General features: G+C 48.7%; 1 protein-coding gene across 2 annotated transcripts in view; it reads right to left on the bottom strand.

Moving 5' to 3' along the window:
* kn (EBF transcription factor knot) overlaps nucleotides 1-17,748 on the bottom strand; it is a 273,091-nt gene that overhangs the window by 11,913 nt on the left and 243,430 nt on the right. The window contains exons 13-14 of one of the 2 annotated variants that reach the window (XM_077664345.1): nucleotides 12,634-12,802; nucleotides 6,469-6,600 (exon numbers count right to left, since the gene is read on the bottom strand). In XM_077664345.1, coding sequence (XP_077520471.1) covers nucleotides 6,469-6,600; nucleotides 12,634-12,802 — 301 coding nt within the window. The remainder of the gene's footprint in view (nucleotides 1-6,468; nucleotides 6,601-12,633; nucleotides 12,803-17,748) is intronic. The other variant, XM_077664351.1, reaches the window with a different exon arrangement.

Below are 17,748 nucleotides of genomic sequence, written 5' to 3'. Positions count from 1 at the left end.
CTAAGTTGAATATGTGAACAAGTATACGTGCAATTATACTTAAGACCTACTTTATAGCCTTAATTTTAAAGCCAATTGCGCCTAAAGCCTTGGCGGTGGGCAAGGCCATCACTATAATAGAAACTTCAGATTAATCGGTTGGCTGAAGGAAAATACTCTCCTCAATTCTACTTCCGAGTACTGTTTCTTCGGAGGGATTGTCTCCGGGGGCAGGAACAGCAACGTTAACCAAGTAATGATCTAAGTAATCAGTAAGTTCTCTTCCATGAAGTTCTTGGCCATCGACCATTAAAGTATTCGGAACGGAGTTACATTTTCGACGGCCCAGGACACTATTACTTTTCATGCAGCGCAAGGGCACTGCTGAGTTACATTTGCAAATGTGTGTTCACAGCAGGCAAATTTCGCACATCTCAGCTTAGCATTAAAGGTATTACGGAACTTTTTTTAAACTCTTCAAGTGTGGCCTCTATGCGTGTACTTAAAAAGAATGATAAAGTCGATTTTTTTTTAATTTAATCATTCTTCGATGCTCTTTTCTTAGCCATGACTTGCTCGCCATTTTAGAGTGCTTAATATTCCTTAATGAAAGATGTTTAGCATAGGTAACGGCAAAGAGCTTAATAAATAAATTATATGCTTCTTTCGCGTCACCACCAACGTTCCTCGCGTCCAGGAGCAGTTGGTCATCCAGGCGTTGTGGCCTGTTCGTTCGTTCAGAGCGCGCGCGCATTGCAAATTGATGGCCACGCCTGCGAGAAGGATCAACAGAGAAAACATAATTGCACACCCCCCTCTTCTTTACTAACAGTCACCCATCAGTGGCTCGGGCATCGAAGCCCCATCTGGCGCCGGTTCTGACCTACGTACAGCACACGTAAGGTAGGAGTGACGGTACACAGATGTCTGCGAGGGGCGAAAGAGTGGGCGTGCGCTGTTAGGTGGCGCGGAACGTAGTGTTTGTCACACTTTCCTGCGTGCTGCAATATTGTGATTGCGACAGTACGTTAGACGCAGTGCTTGCTCTTGCGTTCTGCGCATGCGCACTACAGTCGGCGCAACACCTTGCACATGCCAAGCCGTTGCGAATGCACAACTAAAACTAGAGAGATTAATTGTGCGTCCGCAATAGCTAAGCGCACACAAGGAGCTTGCGGCGCGAGCCCTATGCCTCACGTGCAGCGTTTGTCAAAAGTCCACTAAGTTTCGTTCTGAGTGACACCATGCGGCTTTTGATGCCCCCCAGCACTGGAAAGCTCCTGAAAACACCATCTCTGCTCCTGCACCATCCAGGACTTTCAGGAACGCTACAAGGCTTACAAGCAAACCCCCTGGCCTCTAAACTTTTGACGAAGGCTTTACATACGCAAGCCGGCGCAGATTGCACTGCGGCCTTTCCGGGGCGTTCGTTGCAAACGTTAACAACAAAGCGGCTCCCTGCTCGCGCGCTTCGGATAAAATACCGCGTCGCCGCTATAGCTCGCTCTAAACGGTTTCATTCGCTTTGATTTTGCGCATTCTCATTCTACCTTAATTGTATAGACTGGAAACAGTGATCGCTTTCAAAATAAACTGGCGATTTTCTTTCTGTTAAGCCCACGTATCTATGGTGTGCCATAGAGTTTCTCAAAATTACCTAGAGGAAAAAGTATCGCGACCGTCTAACCAAGTTTCTTAAGGAGGACTTCATCCACAAAGGGCATGCCGGGAAAATGAGGTTTCGGTTAGCATTAGGGCGAAAACGTGGACTCTGCTTCGGAACCAGCAGTGCATGCGCCCAGAGGCTCTCTGCTGTGCACACACACAATTATACTAGTGCACATTTGACTTCTTCAACGAATTGTTCGGTATGAGGCTCGTGTGGCAGCTTTCATGGCATTTCTTTGATGTTTTTCCTCGAGGCATTGTAGCAGATGAATCCACGTTATCGGTCCAACGCTAGTCAAGCCAAATATGAAACCTCCCTTTCCCGGCATGCCTTTCGTTGTTAAGTGCTGCGCCGCCAGCTTTCCCGCTGGGTGTGTACGAGAAAATTTATGCGGAGTATACTACTGCCATAGCAATGACACTGGGCAAAGTAGTTCTCCAACTTTTTGGAATAGTTGTGAGACGCCGAGTTTCGACGCGCTCAACCATGCTCCTGCGAAAAAAAAGAAGAAACATGATCATCATGAAAACCATTACAACAGATGGTTACATGTAATACCGATTTGTCGCAACCCTTCGTCTTCACCAATGCGTAAAACTATCGATTATGGATTTGAAAATTTTGCCAGCCTGTTCTAAAGACACAGCTTACAAGAGCTATATAAACTGTAGCTACATATAAACCTATTTAGCTTCGTGCCGGCATGTACGTTTAGTTCAGTGATTAACCCTTTAGAAATGGTCTTTTATTGCATACGTTAGCGCCATCATTAATGCGGAAGAATCATTTCCTCGGAAACACAGCCTGCAGCTGAGGAGCTTTGAATTGCCTCATTACATGACACCACAGTGTGGCGTTTCTAGCGCTGCTCGGGCGCTTGCCACGCTCAACTGATGATACCCGTGCCAAGACAATAAGTTCTTATTGTGTTAAGTGTTACTGCCATTACCGCGGTGCTACGCAGTGAAATTTAATGTCATTAACCTCACTGCCATTTGCAACCTTCTCTGCTCGCTACAACTCATTCGCCGTACTCTCCTCTACCACTGCACACGCAGCAAAGCGGCCAACGTTTCTTAGCCAGTAGTAAATGGTTTATTCATGTCTTTCAGTCAGATGAGGCACCTCTCCTGCCTTTTCGATGCGAAGGGGGCCACTTTTACCTGCCCTTCTGACAGATGGTCTCGGCAATTGTGCTAGTACGCGAGCTACATTTTTAACTTAATTGTCAAGAGAGAACGGTAGCATTATCGGGAAAATAACTTTCATATTACATTTCAACAACATTCCAGAGATGATGTGCTCATTATCACTGATAACATTAAGACAAAATTTTTTGACTGTCTAGTAAGCATTATCGTCATCTTGACTTTCCTGTAATGATATTTCACCTGGACGTGTAGTCCTAACTCCGAAAATAATGACATTGAAAACTTGAGGCATTTACTGTCATTTCTTGTGCGCGTGTGGCAAGGGTATAAGACTGTCATACACCTCATATGCGGGAGGTGCGGGGTTCCATCCCCATGCGGCCAGGTACCCGCCGGTGATACCATGGGTATAAGCTCTCCCCGGGTCTCGTTCTCGAGTTGTTTCTAGCCGAAAGACAAATCACAAAAATTTCTTTAATTCACCTTGAACAGATGACCTGAGCGTATTTAAGAAATACAGAAATAGGCTAACAAAAAGCTTCACCTGGCACACAAGGATTACTATTCGACCTTTCTTGAAATTCCAGAATAAATGTACTACTGGGGCACGAGAAAGCACCGGCTACTACACGAAATTTACAGCTCGACGATAAGCACTGTCTGGAAGAAAGCTGGCAGGTGCCTTCAACCAGAGCCCTTCAACAACTTTTTGCGACCCTCGCCCATACCAACCGGTCGCATGATCGCAATAATTGCATTAATTTTAACCATAACAATGCAGATTTTTCAAATCAGTTACGACTGCAGAGGTTATATCAGTCATACCAAACCTTAATAAGAGATAGCTGTGACACTGACGGCATTTAAGGAAGGGCTGTTAAACATAGAAGTCATTGCGCTTGTTCTTGCATATATATTTATCTTAGGCTTCCCTCCCGGTGTATTTCCTGATGAAATGGAAATAGTCAAAGTAAAGGTTCTGTATAAGAAGAAAGACCGCAATGAGTTAGGAAATTAGGGACCACTGCCTATACTGCTGTTCTTCCTGAAAGCATTTAAAAAAATTTTGATACAAGGTGGTCTGACTTTATTGATAACATAACAATTTGTCGCCAAACCAACTGAGGATTTGTAAAAATAAATCTGCCGAGTTACCACTACTTCAATAAAAGAATACATTCCAGCGTAGTTTGAAAAAAAAAAAAAGCCTTCGTTATTGGTGTTTCCGAGGACCTCTCAAAGGCATACGATTTAGTGAACCATAGAATACAGAAAACTAACGGTATTCGTGAACAGGCGCTAAAGTTCTGAAATCATATCCATCGCACACAAAACAGATTGTTTATGTCGGCAACAGAAATTGAACTACAACCATTGTCCGTAAACTTTCGAGAATGATTTATTTTCTGCTCTAGAAAATAATTTTCTTCTCTTGAAAACTAGGTCTCTCGTGTGAAGAAAGTCCTAAAATGTCGCTGGATGGGGAGCGTGGAGGCCATTCAAGACGCCACGACAAAGGGGCTGACAGCCCTGTCAAAAGAAGCGTTTTCCAACTGTTTCCAAGTCCTCAAGAAGCGTTGGAAGCTGTGTATAAACTTCAAGGGAGATTATTTCGAAGGGGTACTGCACAAATGATTTCAATGTTAAATGCACTTTTTTAATTGACTCAATCTCGGAACTTTACGGACAGAAAGGGCGCTGCTGCCTTTGCAGAAACGGGCCGCGGCTTTTGGCCCCACCAATCCCCACCTACGAATTATTTCCGGCGCCGACGCTGAGATCTGGCCTCGCCAGATATATGCGTCTCCCTGCGTCGGCTGGCTTCAAGCGCCGAATTTTCGCCTCCGGCGACGCCAGTAGCCGACACGCTGACGCGACGCCGAAGGAACGCTGCCTTGTGCTTCCGCCGTTACGGAGAACGATGAGTCGGCTAGGCTGAAAGAAGCCAGACTTCGGCGCCGGAACGAAACAAGGACGAGATAGCGTGCCGAAGAGACCGAAGAAGAGTGTGTCAAACGTCTCGATAAGCGTCGTAATGACGACGCGGCTAGACGAGCTCGCTTAGCCTCCGACAGTGAATCTGCGACGGTAGAAGACGACGTGCCGAGTCTGGCGTCTTTGAAGGAAGCCAGTCTTCAGCGTTGGAACGAAACAAGCATAGGCAAAAATTAGCCAAGTAAATCATCAGCAGCATTACATCGCTTAACCACAGCGAAGCCTAAGCGTAGTCATGGCCTGTAGCCCTCGCTACCTACTTGGTTTAACCAGAGCTAAAGCACAGTCATATTTTTGTTTGTCTTGTACCTGCGCACTGATGAAACTTGAACATTCATATTACTGTACATCTCTTATTACACCACGTAACTCTGTTTTAATACCCTTGTTTTCAAACCACCGCCAGGAGAAATGGGTCTGCCTGCGGCTTTGGTAGTTTTTCTGCACCTCCTCTGTCGGTATGACTACAAAACAGACATTTGAAATGCTTGGGAAATGAATATTTCACCCCACCTTAAGCAAACTAAAAAAAACCTTGCGCTATGGCGCTGTTTGGCCACAGGCCCCCTTGCGCCGTAAAAATTAGTCATCATCATCAAATAAGACTGTCGTTACCAAGACGGGTGACAGTGCGCCGTAACGTGAACGCGTTGCGTATATATACGTAATGCTTTTGCGGGCTGACAACTAAACATGTTTAATATTTTACATGAAAACAAATCAAATGGCGTAATACAAAAAACGGCTTTACTTCTTCATTTCGAGTCGACCAGTTGTGTACCTGAAGCGTAGTTGCTCAATGCAATAACAACTTTATGTTCTATTTAGGAAGTTATGTCTGCACTCGGATTTTTTCTGAAAGAGGAGTTGGACTCGCTCACTAATGCGCAGCAGAAAAAAGAAAAGAATTGTCATCATCAAAACTACTAGCTTAGATGTTGCGTGTAAAAGCAACGTGCTCAAACGCTTCCTGCACACCGCTACGTAAAACGATCGATTATAGATTTCAGAACCTTCCAAATCTTTTCTAAACATACAGCCTAGGACCTGAACAGTATGTGCATTCTTTTTGTCCTTTCGTTTTTCTTCCAGCTTTCTGCACCCGACTCTTATCACAAGCGGTATTCCCAAGTTCCCCGCACATTATGAGTTGAAGCATCCATTCAGTTTTGGCAAATTTCTTAGAGCGTTGATAACATTTCGAAATGACTTGATCAGTAATACATGATTTCCCCATTTAATCAACAGAGTGAGCGCATCCGCGGTTATAGTTTGTGCTTTATACGCACACAAAATGTTTTGCCTTGCACTCGTTAAATGCGGATCACTGACATCAGTGCCGTCATCCCGACTCATATACTCCTCACGTGTGCCTGAGGGGTTTTTCCGGAGAGAACCCCAGACCGGTCCGCGGCGCATGCTCTGCGATGAAGCCACAGCGGGAGTGCTATCCCGGCCTGCGAAACTCGCTACGGTTTTTCTACGTCCCTGCCGTAAGTTGATCCACCGACCTATAGATAAGACGACAAATGTTAAAGAAAATGGCTATCGGTCACGGCATTCAATGACAGTTTGTATGGCGTCGCGTGGTGAGGCACATTCGTAAGTTCCACCACGCGACGCCGGTGAGCGCTGCTGCAGCCGGGAGGCCGGCGGCGCAAAAGAAGCACGAACCGTTCAAGAGTCCCGGCGACCCGGGCAGAGGCCCCGCGGCGTACGGCCCCCCGGCTGCGCCGCTGCTGCTGTGCGGCGTCGATGCGTTCGAGCCCCGCGGCGACACGCTGCTGCTCTGCGAGCGGCCGTACTCTGCAAGCGGCAGCAGCCGGAGTGAGTTGCTCCCCACCGCAATTTGCCTCCGCGCACAGCGGTTCCGCATCAATAATTATATCAAAAGGGTACAGACACGTTAAATTACGCTGCAGGCTACTGACGGATCATCACACTACGTTTGGTGAGTAAATTTCGGTACGGCTTTCTGGTCCTACACGCTGCCCGAATAAGTGCATCTGGGGCAGAAAAAAAAAGTTCCACTCAACGCCGAGTTATGGTAGATGCAAACAAAAGCTGCTCATGCATGCAACGGCAGCTGTCCTTACAAACGCGCATGAAAGGGAAGCACTGAAAGCATCCTCGAAAAACAGACGCGATTGCGATGTCGGAAACAGCAGTGAGTGACAGCACAAAACGCATGCCTTGCTGACAAACCTCGAGATCAAATCAAAGCACTGTGCCATTTGTTCGGAACATATTTCGTGTCTGTACCCCTCTTGAAAGGCCAGAAAAAGTTGTCAGAAATGGGATAGCGACAGCTAATATGAGTAAAGTTACATGGTCTTCTATGCAGTGTGCTGTCCATGACGCCCATGACACGTAAGTCTTCGCAACAATTTGGCCCGGTACATCAATATTCTACTATGCACAGCTGCGGCAAAAGTAAACGGAACACGCAATGATCTTGGGATATTCTTCACGCGTTTCCTAATCAGAATTTCCGGCGATGGTATGTCCATGATGCTAGAGTAGGTTGGTGCACTTCCTCATTGACAAACAATGTTTCTTTATTTCCAGTAGAGAAGGCGTGATTGCATTTTGAACCGAATAGCGTTCTCCGTTTGCTTATGTCCGCACTTGTGCAAACGTGCACTACTTCCTGTCCTTTCTTGTTTCCGCTCACCCACAAAATGAATCACATTTATACAGGAAGGGGAGACCAAAAGCAAGCTGTAATGCCGAAATATTTTCGGTACTATCATTTTTTCTCTTTTCTTGTTGTGCAAGAGTCGCATCTTCAGGTTACCTACGTACCGGATTTTGCACTTCGTAAACATTTTGCGGGGGAAGGATGGATTTTATTGGCATCCCCTTTGAATCGAGGAGGTGACCGGAGCTACCTTTCTTAGCAAATTTAAGCGTCGAATTTGTAATGCAGATGTACAGGGTCGTCCACGCTGAACACAGCTCTGAGTGGCAGCGCATCCGCCGCGGCCGAGCATCGAAGCAAAGCCTGGAGGCGGGGCTTCGTTCCAAGTCGGCTACAGCGCAGGAGAGCACCGTGCTTGCTTTGCTGTGAAGTGAACCTAATTCACTGTATGCTTACTCTGCCGGGCGTGCCGTGTCGCATTGCTGGAAAGCGCCCTTCACTCTCAGCACCGCGTCGTTGGTTTCGCGCAAACTGAGCGGCCGGTCACCTCAGCACCACATACTGAGTGAAATGCGTGTCTTGTTTCAGGGATGGCTTGGCTTAATTTATCTTAACGTACCAGGGCCATTTAGGTTATCAGGGATGCCGTAGTAGAGGCCTCCAGATAATTTAGAGCACACAGGCGCCTTGCCTTTCCACTCCATTGAAACGGTGCCGCCGCTGCCGCGATCAGACTTGGGTCTCAGTAGTCTGGGGCCTTGGCCACTAACCGCCGCAGCTGCTAAACGTGCTTTCTGGCGTTGTACCTTCGGTTCTCGTTTCCGATAGGTGATGTTTTTAACGCGCTAATCTTAACGGCCCTGTTCTGCAGAAAATCTGGCGTAGGTGTCGTGAGCGAAAAATCATGAGCATGCATATGCATCTGGCAAGCGATAGTTCGCCGGTGGAATGGCCGGACGCTGAGTTGTCGGCGTGCTGTGTGACGTCACGCGAGCATATGATGTGGCCAAGTTGTCAGGAGCTGACTACCGTGGATGAGATGGAAATCGAACCCGGGACCCTTGAATCGCGGGTTAGACACGCTACCGCTAGGCCACGCAGGCACATTCGTATGACGTGGTTGGAGCGGGGCTTTATATCTACGTCGGGTAGTCTTTCATATAATGTGGGAGCTCAAAAGACTCTATGCTAAGGAGTGCGTGTGAGATAATAACGCACAAATTATGGGATTAGTGACATGATGTATGGTAATTAGTGTTAAAGAATTTAAAACCCATTCTCTCTACCTCAGGCACCCATTAATGCGGGTATGAGCTTATTATTTCGTCCTAGATTAGCTTCTCGTTCTGGTGCAAAGAAAAGTTTTAACAACACACTGCTTTTCAGTCGTGAAAGAACTGTGTGGTGACTCTGAATGGGGCCGCAGCTGCACTGCGGACTTGAATTGTGTCCGGCTTAGGTTCGAAAGGGTGTCCATTTTTCTCTTCTGTTCTCAGCACCCCGCATCGTGGTGCTTCTGGCGCTCGGTTGCGGTGAATGTCTAACTCGCCAAGAGACAGAGAGCCACCTCCTCTTTGACTCACAGCGAACAGCACACGTACTTCCTGGAATAAAACTTGGGCTACTAGTTTGCAGTTGTCCTTTTCACGTCTGTCGCGTTTGCATTGAGTAACGTCCGAAGAACGAGCTGCTGGCGGAAAAACATTAGCGGGAAACAACAAAACGATTCAGGCTAGTCGGAAGAGAAAAAAGCAGTCTACACAATATAAGGCGTTTAAGCGCTAGGATTAGGGTACTGTGAATGGTGGCTTGATATTCCGACCAAACACAGTCGGTCAGCCTGCTTAGCGACGCAAGCAACCACCGGCATATATAAAAAATTTATATGCTGAAATAAAGGAACTGCGAATCGTTTTCGAACACACCAACGCTGTTGGAGCCTTTCATAATTTTTTTTAATGAGCTTCGAAGTCGCGTCACGCAATCCGCGAGCTCCTTCGCGCTGAACTGGTCACGTGACGGCCGAGAAAAGCGTGCTCGACGCCATATCTGTGCATTAACAGCTGCTTATGTAAAACATCCCACACGCCTTAGACAGCATGCGAGTAAAGTAAATATTTGCCCTGTTAAACTCGTCACTCGAAGAATGTGGTCAAATCCCAAGAATGTCCCGCCGTGTTGGTTCAGCGGTTAAGACGTCCGACTGCCGAGACCTGAGTGCCATCGCGGCGGCCCCGTTCGCGGCGGCCCCGTTCAGTGCACGATAAGGATCCCCAGGTGGTCTAAACTATCTGGATCACTCTTCTGCGGCATCTCTCATATCCTGAGTGCATTTGGGACATTAAAACAAACCAAGCCAACTAGCCCTGAAGCTGTTCATGCATTTAAATCAGACTGTGGTTCTTAGACAGGCGGTCGCTCAGTTGTGTACGCGGAACCAACGATGCGACGCAGTGAGTGAAGTGCGCTTTCCCGCAATGTCAACGAGGCGTGCTCAGGTGCACTAAGTCTGCGGTGAATTGGGTGCACTTGACCGCAAAGCAAGCGCGGTGCTTTTCTGCGCTGTAGCAGACGACTCGTAGCCACGCCTGCAGGCCCCTTTGCGCCTGCTCCGCTTCGCTTCGATGCGCTAGCGCTCCGCAGAGCGCAGCCACGCTGGGCCGTGCTCGCACTTGGAGTGGATGACCCTGTACATGTGGCACGGCACACGATATCAGAGATCCTTAAGTAACATGTGACCTACCTGACTAATAACTGCGACATTCAAAACTTTGGCGTGTACCAGGCTATTTCTGTCACATTCCAGAGCTACTTCTGATCCTATTTATTTCGTTCTTTTTTTTTAATCTTTCAGTCTAAATTGAACTCTGCCATTTTATCATATTTATTTCCCATATCTACATTGATTCCTGTCACCATGCTCACATTACACTCAGGAACTAATAAGTGCCGAGCACTCCTCCAGCATATGGTACCGACCGCTGGTGACGAGACTCAGTTGTCAGTCCCCTGGCGTGACATCGCCGCTGCCTCTGTGATTAATTCCGACGCCATTGGCGGGCCAGCTTGGAGGGTTACTCGCCGCTTATTCGTTCCTGGGCTGTGTCGGAGCATAATATTACTTCCCACTCTTCGATCGCAGCGGATTCTGTGTTCATTCCATTTGCTCGCTGTACCGCTTCTCTATCTAGATTGCGTTTAAAGAGAATTGAGAAAAAGCGTTTTTTCTGAAAGCGCTACAAATTCTAAAAAAACTTGCGTCTATTGGGGCTAAAACAATTCGCCTTTGTCTGCTCATCTAAATCTGTCCGCTGGTGCAGCATCCACGAGCTGACACGATCTGGAGTGCTGTCAAATGCCTTTGCAAGCGTCACAGTGACTGTGGCCTTCATTCTTCGGGTTTCGCTCTAGGAATAATACGCGCCGCAACAGCTCTTCACTTAAAATTATGTCAGGATAAAAAATTTAGTTCCAGAAAATTAGACTTAATTGAAGCTTTTATACAACACCTTCGGCGTGAACAATCTGATGAATGGAACTTCTGAGACAGAATGGAATGATGCACTTGAGGTCGGCACGTGGTTTGCCTGCGGGAGTACTGTTGTCTCTTTCAGGTGTAAAACCGAAAACCCAGGGATAGGAGAGCCAGGAAAGTACAGCGATATTTCACCTGCGTGATACACCGCAGTGTTCTGAGGGAATGTAAATGCGTCTTAGGGCAAGGGCCTGAGTTGTACTTGCTGCTGCGTTTGTTCTGGGGACACCGAAAGAAAAGCCCAGGTTTCAGAAAGTTGCACACACCTTAACGCGCCGCGGTGGCACAGTGGTTAGCGCACTCGTCTACTGAGCCGGAGTACCCATGTTCGAACCTTACCGTGGCGGCCGAGTTTCCACGGAGGCGAAACGTAAAAGGCGCCCGTGTGCCGTGCGATGTGAGTGCACGTTAAGGATCCCCAGGTGATCGAAATTATTCCGGAGACATCTACTACGGACCATCTTTCTCCCTTTCTTCTTTCACTCGTTCCTTCATCTATTCCCTTACGGCGCGGTTCGGGTGTCCGCGTGTCCGCCAAGATATGAGAGACAGTTATTGCGTCATTTCGTTTTCTTAAAACCAATTTTCATTTTCACTCACCTTGGCATGGAACTATCAAATGGCAAGAGTGAGCTTGCGGTTTAGTTCGCGTGGTATGGTGACAGTACAGTTCCAAGGAAGCCAGGACACAGCGATCATGAAGGTCGGGACCCCGTGCCTAGGCCTTCCATTGCACTTCGGTTGGCTGCAGCGCGCCACTACCCCTAACTGGGGCAGATGGGACATTCAATTTTTGGTAATGGGGCTAGGCGTCAGCGCCAGCCCCCCGCCCCCCCCCCCCCACCCCAGAAAAAAAGAGCATGCATGTCTACACGGTTTTGCTCTCTCTGTGGCCTTAGTCTGTGCACTGTACTTTCACCATTCCTTTTATTTGCCGACCAAGATTGCTCCTTTGTCGCAGCATTGCCCATATCGTGATATGTAATCATGACAGTCTGACAAAAACTGAGGGGATGTGGCCCCGGAGCTGCTTCCGCGAGGGAGGACGGCAAGGGGTGCGCGCTCGCTGCTTGCTGCTGCTGAGCGCTGACGCTGCTGACGGGGCGCACTGCCTGGCGCTTCTCTAGTGAAGTTGACGCATTTGTTTGCGCCAAAGTGAGAAGCGCATGAAGGAAATGCGATGCACTGGCATTGCACACTAAAGACGGCAACATATACTGAGTAATGATTTAAAAGGAACAAATTAAAAAGAAGCGAAAGATGAGGATTAGCGCAGACCGGAAGAAGCCAGGGGCGCCCAGTGCTCAGCAGGAGCAGGCAGGAGACTCTTAAGAACTCTGTCATCGATTCGTTGCGTACCAGCTGACGCGCAGCACGAAGTGTCGCGACGCCGACATGCTCCAGGTTATGAAAAGCCAAAGAAACCTAGGACTACCCTAAAAACCAACGGACATGGGGTTCATTTGGGATGCCTGTATGCATTACGCACTGCCCCTCGAACGGTCCAAGTTAATGTGTGTTCAATGCGTTTACTGCACCACGCTTAAGACAAAGGCGGTACGAAAGCACCTGAGCTCCCTCCGAACAGAAACCGTTCCTGAGGGCAGTTCAACGTGGCAAGGATGATGCGCGCTGTAAACACGCATTCGAGCGACACACTAACCATTCTCCTGGACGTTCACGGCCAGCTGACCGGCGGCGGCGTACGCGTTGAAGCCGGTGGACCCACCGGAGAGCGCGGGTGAGCGCGGACCTTGTAGGGACAGCTGGTTCTGGCGCGGCATGCTGTACAGCGCCTCGGCCAGATCGGCAGCCCGCTTGAGGATGATCTCCTGCAAGCCACGAGTGACGAAATGATAAGCCTTCTAACACTTGGTTCATAATGAGCTGAAATAATCCTTTCGTAGCTGATAAGCTATTCCACATTTGAGTTGAAGGCTGCTGAATATCTTGCACAGCCGGACTCACGCTGCGACCACGATAAATGTGCCTAACGACGGGCTCTTATTAAGCGCCTCGTGTGGACAGGGCAGCGCCAGTGCACGGATCTAAATCTGCCTCTTCATAACTCTGGGCTTCCAAGGAAATCAGCACATAGCACTCTACGACACCACATCAACTCCTTGCAGAAACAACGTGTCTTGGAGGAAGGAAGACAGCAAGGACACCTAGTGTTACAGAAACCCTAGCAGAAGGAACGCACTGGAAATCAAATCTTCACTGGAAACCGCGGTAGCGCCAATGTATGAACGTAACTAAATTTGCGTCTTGTTAACCCCAGGCTACGATCGCAACGAGCAGATGGCACCCGACGAGGCCACGTCGGTTCGTTGCGACAACTACGTGCGTTGGCGGCAAGAAGAAGACAGAAAGGCACGTGGTGCTCCGGAAGGCCTACATAGCAAGGCACAGGCATCAACACTTCATTCGAAACAGCGGCAGTGCCAGTGTACGAATTTAAATTTGGCTCCTGTTAACAGCAGGCTTCAAAGGAAGCAAGCACATAGGGCCCGATGACGCGTCAACTCGTCCGGAAAACCACGTGCCTTGGCGGGAAGGAAATATGAAAGGTAAATAGTGCTACCCAAGCGCTACAAAAAGAGACTGGCCTTGCACGCTTCATCGCTAACAGCGGCAACGCCAGTGCACGAACCTATAGACACCTGTTGCCAACCCCAGGCTTCTATGGAAACCAGCAGATAGCACGCGACGGTTCCACGTAAGCACCTCGCGACAACTACGTGTTTTGGATTATAGAAGACACCTAATACACCCAGATCTACTGACGCCCTACCAAAGCAAGCCTTTGGTTTGGTAGATGTTGACTGCAAGCCCACAGCGGCAGTGGTAGTGCAGGAACCTAAATCTGCGTCTTGGTAAGTCCATTCTTTGAAAGAAACAAGGACATAGCACCCGACAACGTCACGCCAGCTCGTCAAGAAAACCATGTGCTTTGGTAGGAACACACTGGCCACCAACACTACATCGACAAAAGTGGTAGCGCCAGTGCACGAATCTAGATCTGGCTCTCGTTAGCCCAGGCTTTGAAGGAAACCAGCAGATGCAGATAGCACCCGACAACGTCGCGTCATCTCATCGCGACAACCATGCGCCTTGGGCAGAAGACAGGAAGGAGATCTAGTCGTACCGAAGCCCTATAAAAGCGAGGCACCAAATAGGAACGCCTCATTGGCTATAGCGGCAGCGCCCGTACAATACCGTACTTACATCTGCCTCTTTTTAACCCATGGCTTCGAAGGACACGAGGAGATAACACCCGACGCGGCCACATTAATTCTTTGCGGTAACCACGGGCCTTGGCCTGAAGAGAGCAAGGACAGCTAGTGCTGTCTAAGCGCCTACAAAGGCAAGAAACAGGTTATCAATGGTCCATTGCCCGAAGTGACAGCGTAAGAGGACGAACTTAATTCTGCGTCTAGTTAACTGCGGATTTCGAAACAAACAAAAGGATAGCATTTGGAAACGCCACCTCAACTCGTCGCGAAAACCACGTTCTTTGGCAAGAAGACAGCAAAGACGCCTAGTGCTGCCGAAGTTCTACAAAACCAAGGCACAGGACATCAACGCTTCGTTGGCAATAGCGGCCTCACCAGTGCATGAACCTAAATAAGTCCTTCTCTTCTTAACCCTAGGCATTGATTGCAACGTGCAAATAGCACCCGACGAAGCCACGTCAACTCGTTGCGACACCCATGTGCGTCCAAGACGACAGCAAGGACACGTAATGCTGCCGAAGTCCTGCAGAAGCAAGGCACCGGCCATCAACGCTTCATTGGCAACAGAGGTACCGACAGTGCACGAACCTAAACCTACCTCCTCTTAACCCCAGGCTTCGAAGGACACGAGCAGATAACATCCGACGACGCCACGTCAACTCCTTGCGGCAATCATGCGCTTTGGAGGAAATAAGACTGCAAAGACACCTAGCCTTCTAGTAACCCTACCAAAGCAAGCCAGTGATCATGAGTGCCTCATTGGCAAGAGCGGCAGTGCAAGTGGATGAATCTAATTTGCCTTTCTTAACCCCATTCTTCCAAGGAAACGAGAAAATGGCACCCAGAGACGCTGCGTCAACTCGTCGCGAAAACCAAGTGCTTTGGAACGAAGAAGAGAGAAAGGACACCAAAGTTCTACCAAAGACCGTCGAAGGCAAGGAACCGGCCATCAACGCTTCATTTCCGAAAGCGGTATCGCCAGTGTAGGGACCTAAATCTGCCTCTTGTTAACCCAGGCTTTCAAGGAAGCCAGGAGGTAGCACCCGACGACGCCACGTCAGCTCGTCGTGAAAACCAAGTGCTTTGGAAGGAAGAAGAGAGAAAGGACACCAAAGTTCTACCGAAAATCTTCAAAGGCAAGGAACCGGCCATCAACGCTTCATTTCCAAAAGCGGTATCGCCAGTGTAAGGACCTAAATCTGCCTCTTGTTAACCCAAGCTATGAAGGAAGCCAGGAGGTAGCACCCGACGACGCCACGTCAGCTCGTCGCGAAAACCACGTCCTTTGGCGGGAAGAAGAGAGCCAGAACACCTAGTGCTATCGAAGCCGCACAACAACAAGGCCCCGGCTATCAACGCTTTGTTTGCAACAGCGGCAACTCCAGTACACGGAGCTAAATGTGCCTCTTGCAGGCACGTAGCCAGAAAATTTTTTTCGGGGGGGGGGGGGGCGACGCAGTTGTATAAGGCGAAGCCAAGAGGGGGGCGGGCCCATGCCTAAAAAGAACACTGCTGGGGGAGGGGGGAGCGGCCTGCTTCATCGGGCACCTCCTTCGATATGTCCCTGGCCTCTTGTCAACCCTAGGCTCCTAAGAAATGAGCAGATAGCACCCGACGGCTCCACGTCAACACCTGGCGACAACTGCGGCCACCACATTGCGACACATTTCCTCTGTAAACACTTTAACATGTCATCCTGAAGGGGATCACCTGCAATTGGTTCCCTACAGCTTTTAAACTGCTTCACCCTAAACCCCGTATTCACAAACGCTGCTTCCTTAACGTGAGAAGCTTGAGTGTGTGGCAGAAAGGTGGATCATGATCATATACTGCAGTTACACTTTCAAGGATTTGCTTAGGCTTCGTTGTTTGCTTTGTAACTAATTTAATCAAGAAGCGAAGTTTGAAATCCACTGCTTTTTTCCTAGCACTTCGCTACAATTACTATCTCGTTACTTGTAGTACTTAAACCGGACTGAACTGTTACTGTGTGTTCCAAGTCTGAACTTTTCTCAATCTACATAGACAAGCTCAGCTCTCTAACCCTGGCGGAACATGATGGTGTAGGCAACTTACTGAACACACCTCCTGTATTTATGAATTAAGTGACGTTACTTATTTGTGCTGGATCAGTCCTACACATATGATTTCAGCGGTTTTCTGTATGCTCGAGTGGGCCACTTTTGCCATTCGCCTCTTTGGTTATTCTTGATCTTTCCTGCGCAATCATTACACGCGTCTTCATGTGCTCGAACAGTGCTTGCATCCACTGATTATTGTGGAGGGAAGGAGATGAGGGAAGGGTAGGGGGTGACATGCCATACGCCGCACCAGATGCGGCTGTCGCTAGTGACTCTACTGAAGGCAACAACATTTATGGCCGAGTTTACCCAGGTCATTCTGAACAACAGCCATACAAGCCACCGGCGAAATACTTCATACCAACAACAGACCAACGGATTTAGAAGCATCTAAACAAAACCATCGCTGATATGCTTACCATAGATGTGAACGCCGAACTTAAGACCTGGGATGCCCTCCTTCCTTATGCCGCCTTTACATACAAAACTGAGGAGACACACACATGTTTAGGCTGGTCCACGGCAGGGAGGCATCCACCACGCTCGACACCATGTTCCCAAACATTACCGATGAAGAAAACTTTGACGTCTCCACCTATCTTCAGCGCGCCGAAGCCTTAAGATTTGCCCGCCTATGGGTCAAGGACCAACAGCGCACTGACGCCCGACGCTACAATCTGCACCGGCGCAACACGGAAGACAAATCCGGTGAGCGCGCATAGGAGTGAACCCCCATTCGTTGGCGCGGACGCAGTTTTTGAAAAGCTTTCGCGCTGCTACTTCGGCCCATACAAGATTCTTCGTCGAACTGGAGAACATGACAACGAGTTCATCCTCAATGGACGACAGCATCTCAGGGGTGCCCTTCACGCCCAGAAGTTGTGAATGTTGTGTGCCTAAAGCTTTTTTATTGATGCTAATGGACGCATTATGTTTACATTCTGGGTTCATTGTTTCTACCCAATGCTTATTTTTTAGCATTATTTTCTTTTTGTTCTAAAAGCATCAAGGCGATGCTTCTTTGAGAGGGGTGTAATGCCGCGTATCTTGGCACTGTTTGCTCAAGCTAAAAGCCGCTGGCAATCGGCTTTAGCATTCGCTTGTGAAGCGCGATGCGACAAGCCTTATCTCGAATAATCGCAGGCATGCGCAACTGCTTCCACTTTACAGCTGCTTTGGCGCCTTATGCCGATGGTTCATTGCCAGCTTTCAATTAGCGTGGCTAAGACCTGCAGGCATTTTGTCCTACGACCGCCGAGCACGCTTGTTGATATATACGCTGCCGAATCATTCAGTTCGTTGCGGGAGCAGGACAGCACAATAAGCATAAGGGCTTTTGGAAGCCCTTTTCGCTGTCTTCCTGAGTGCCGTACCACTACACGACAGCATGCCTCTTGTCAACCGCAGGCTTCGAAGGAAGTGAGCAGATAGCACACGAAGACGTCATGTAAGCTGGTCGCG

This window comes from Amblyomma americanum, chromosome 1, assembly GCF_052857255.1.
Source record: "Amblyomma americanum isolate KBUSLIRL-KWMA chromosome 1, ASM5285725v1, whole genome shotgun sequence".
Classification (NCBI taxonomy): Eukaryota; Metazoa; Arthropoda; class Arachnida; order Ixodida; family Ixodidae; genus Amblyomma; species Amblyomma americanum.
The sequence above is the reverse complement of the archived record's forward strand: the minus strand, read 5'-3'. Positions and strand labels throughout refer to the sequence as shown.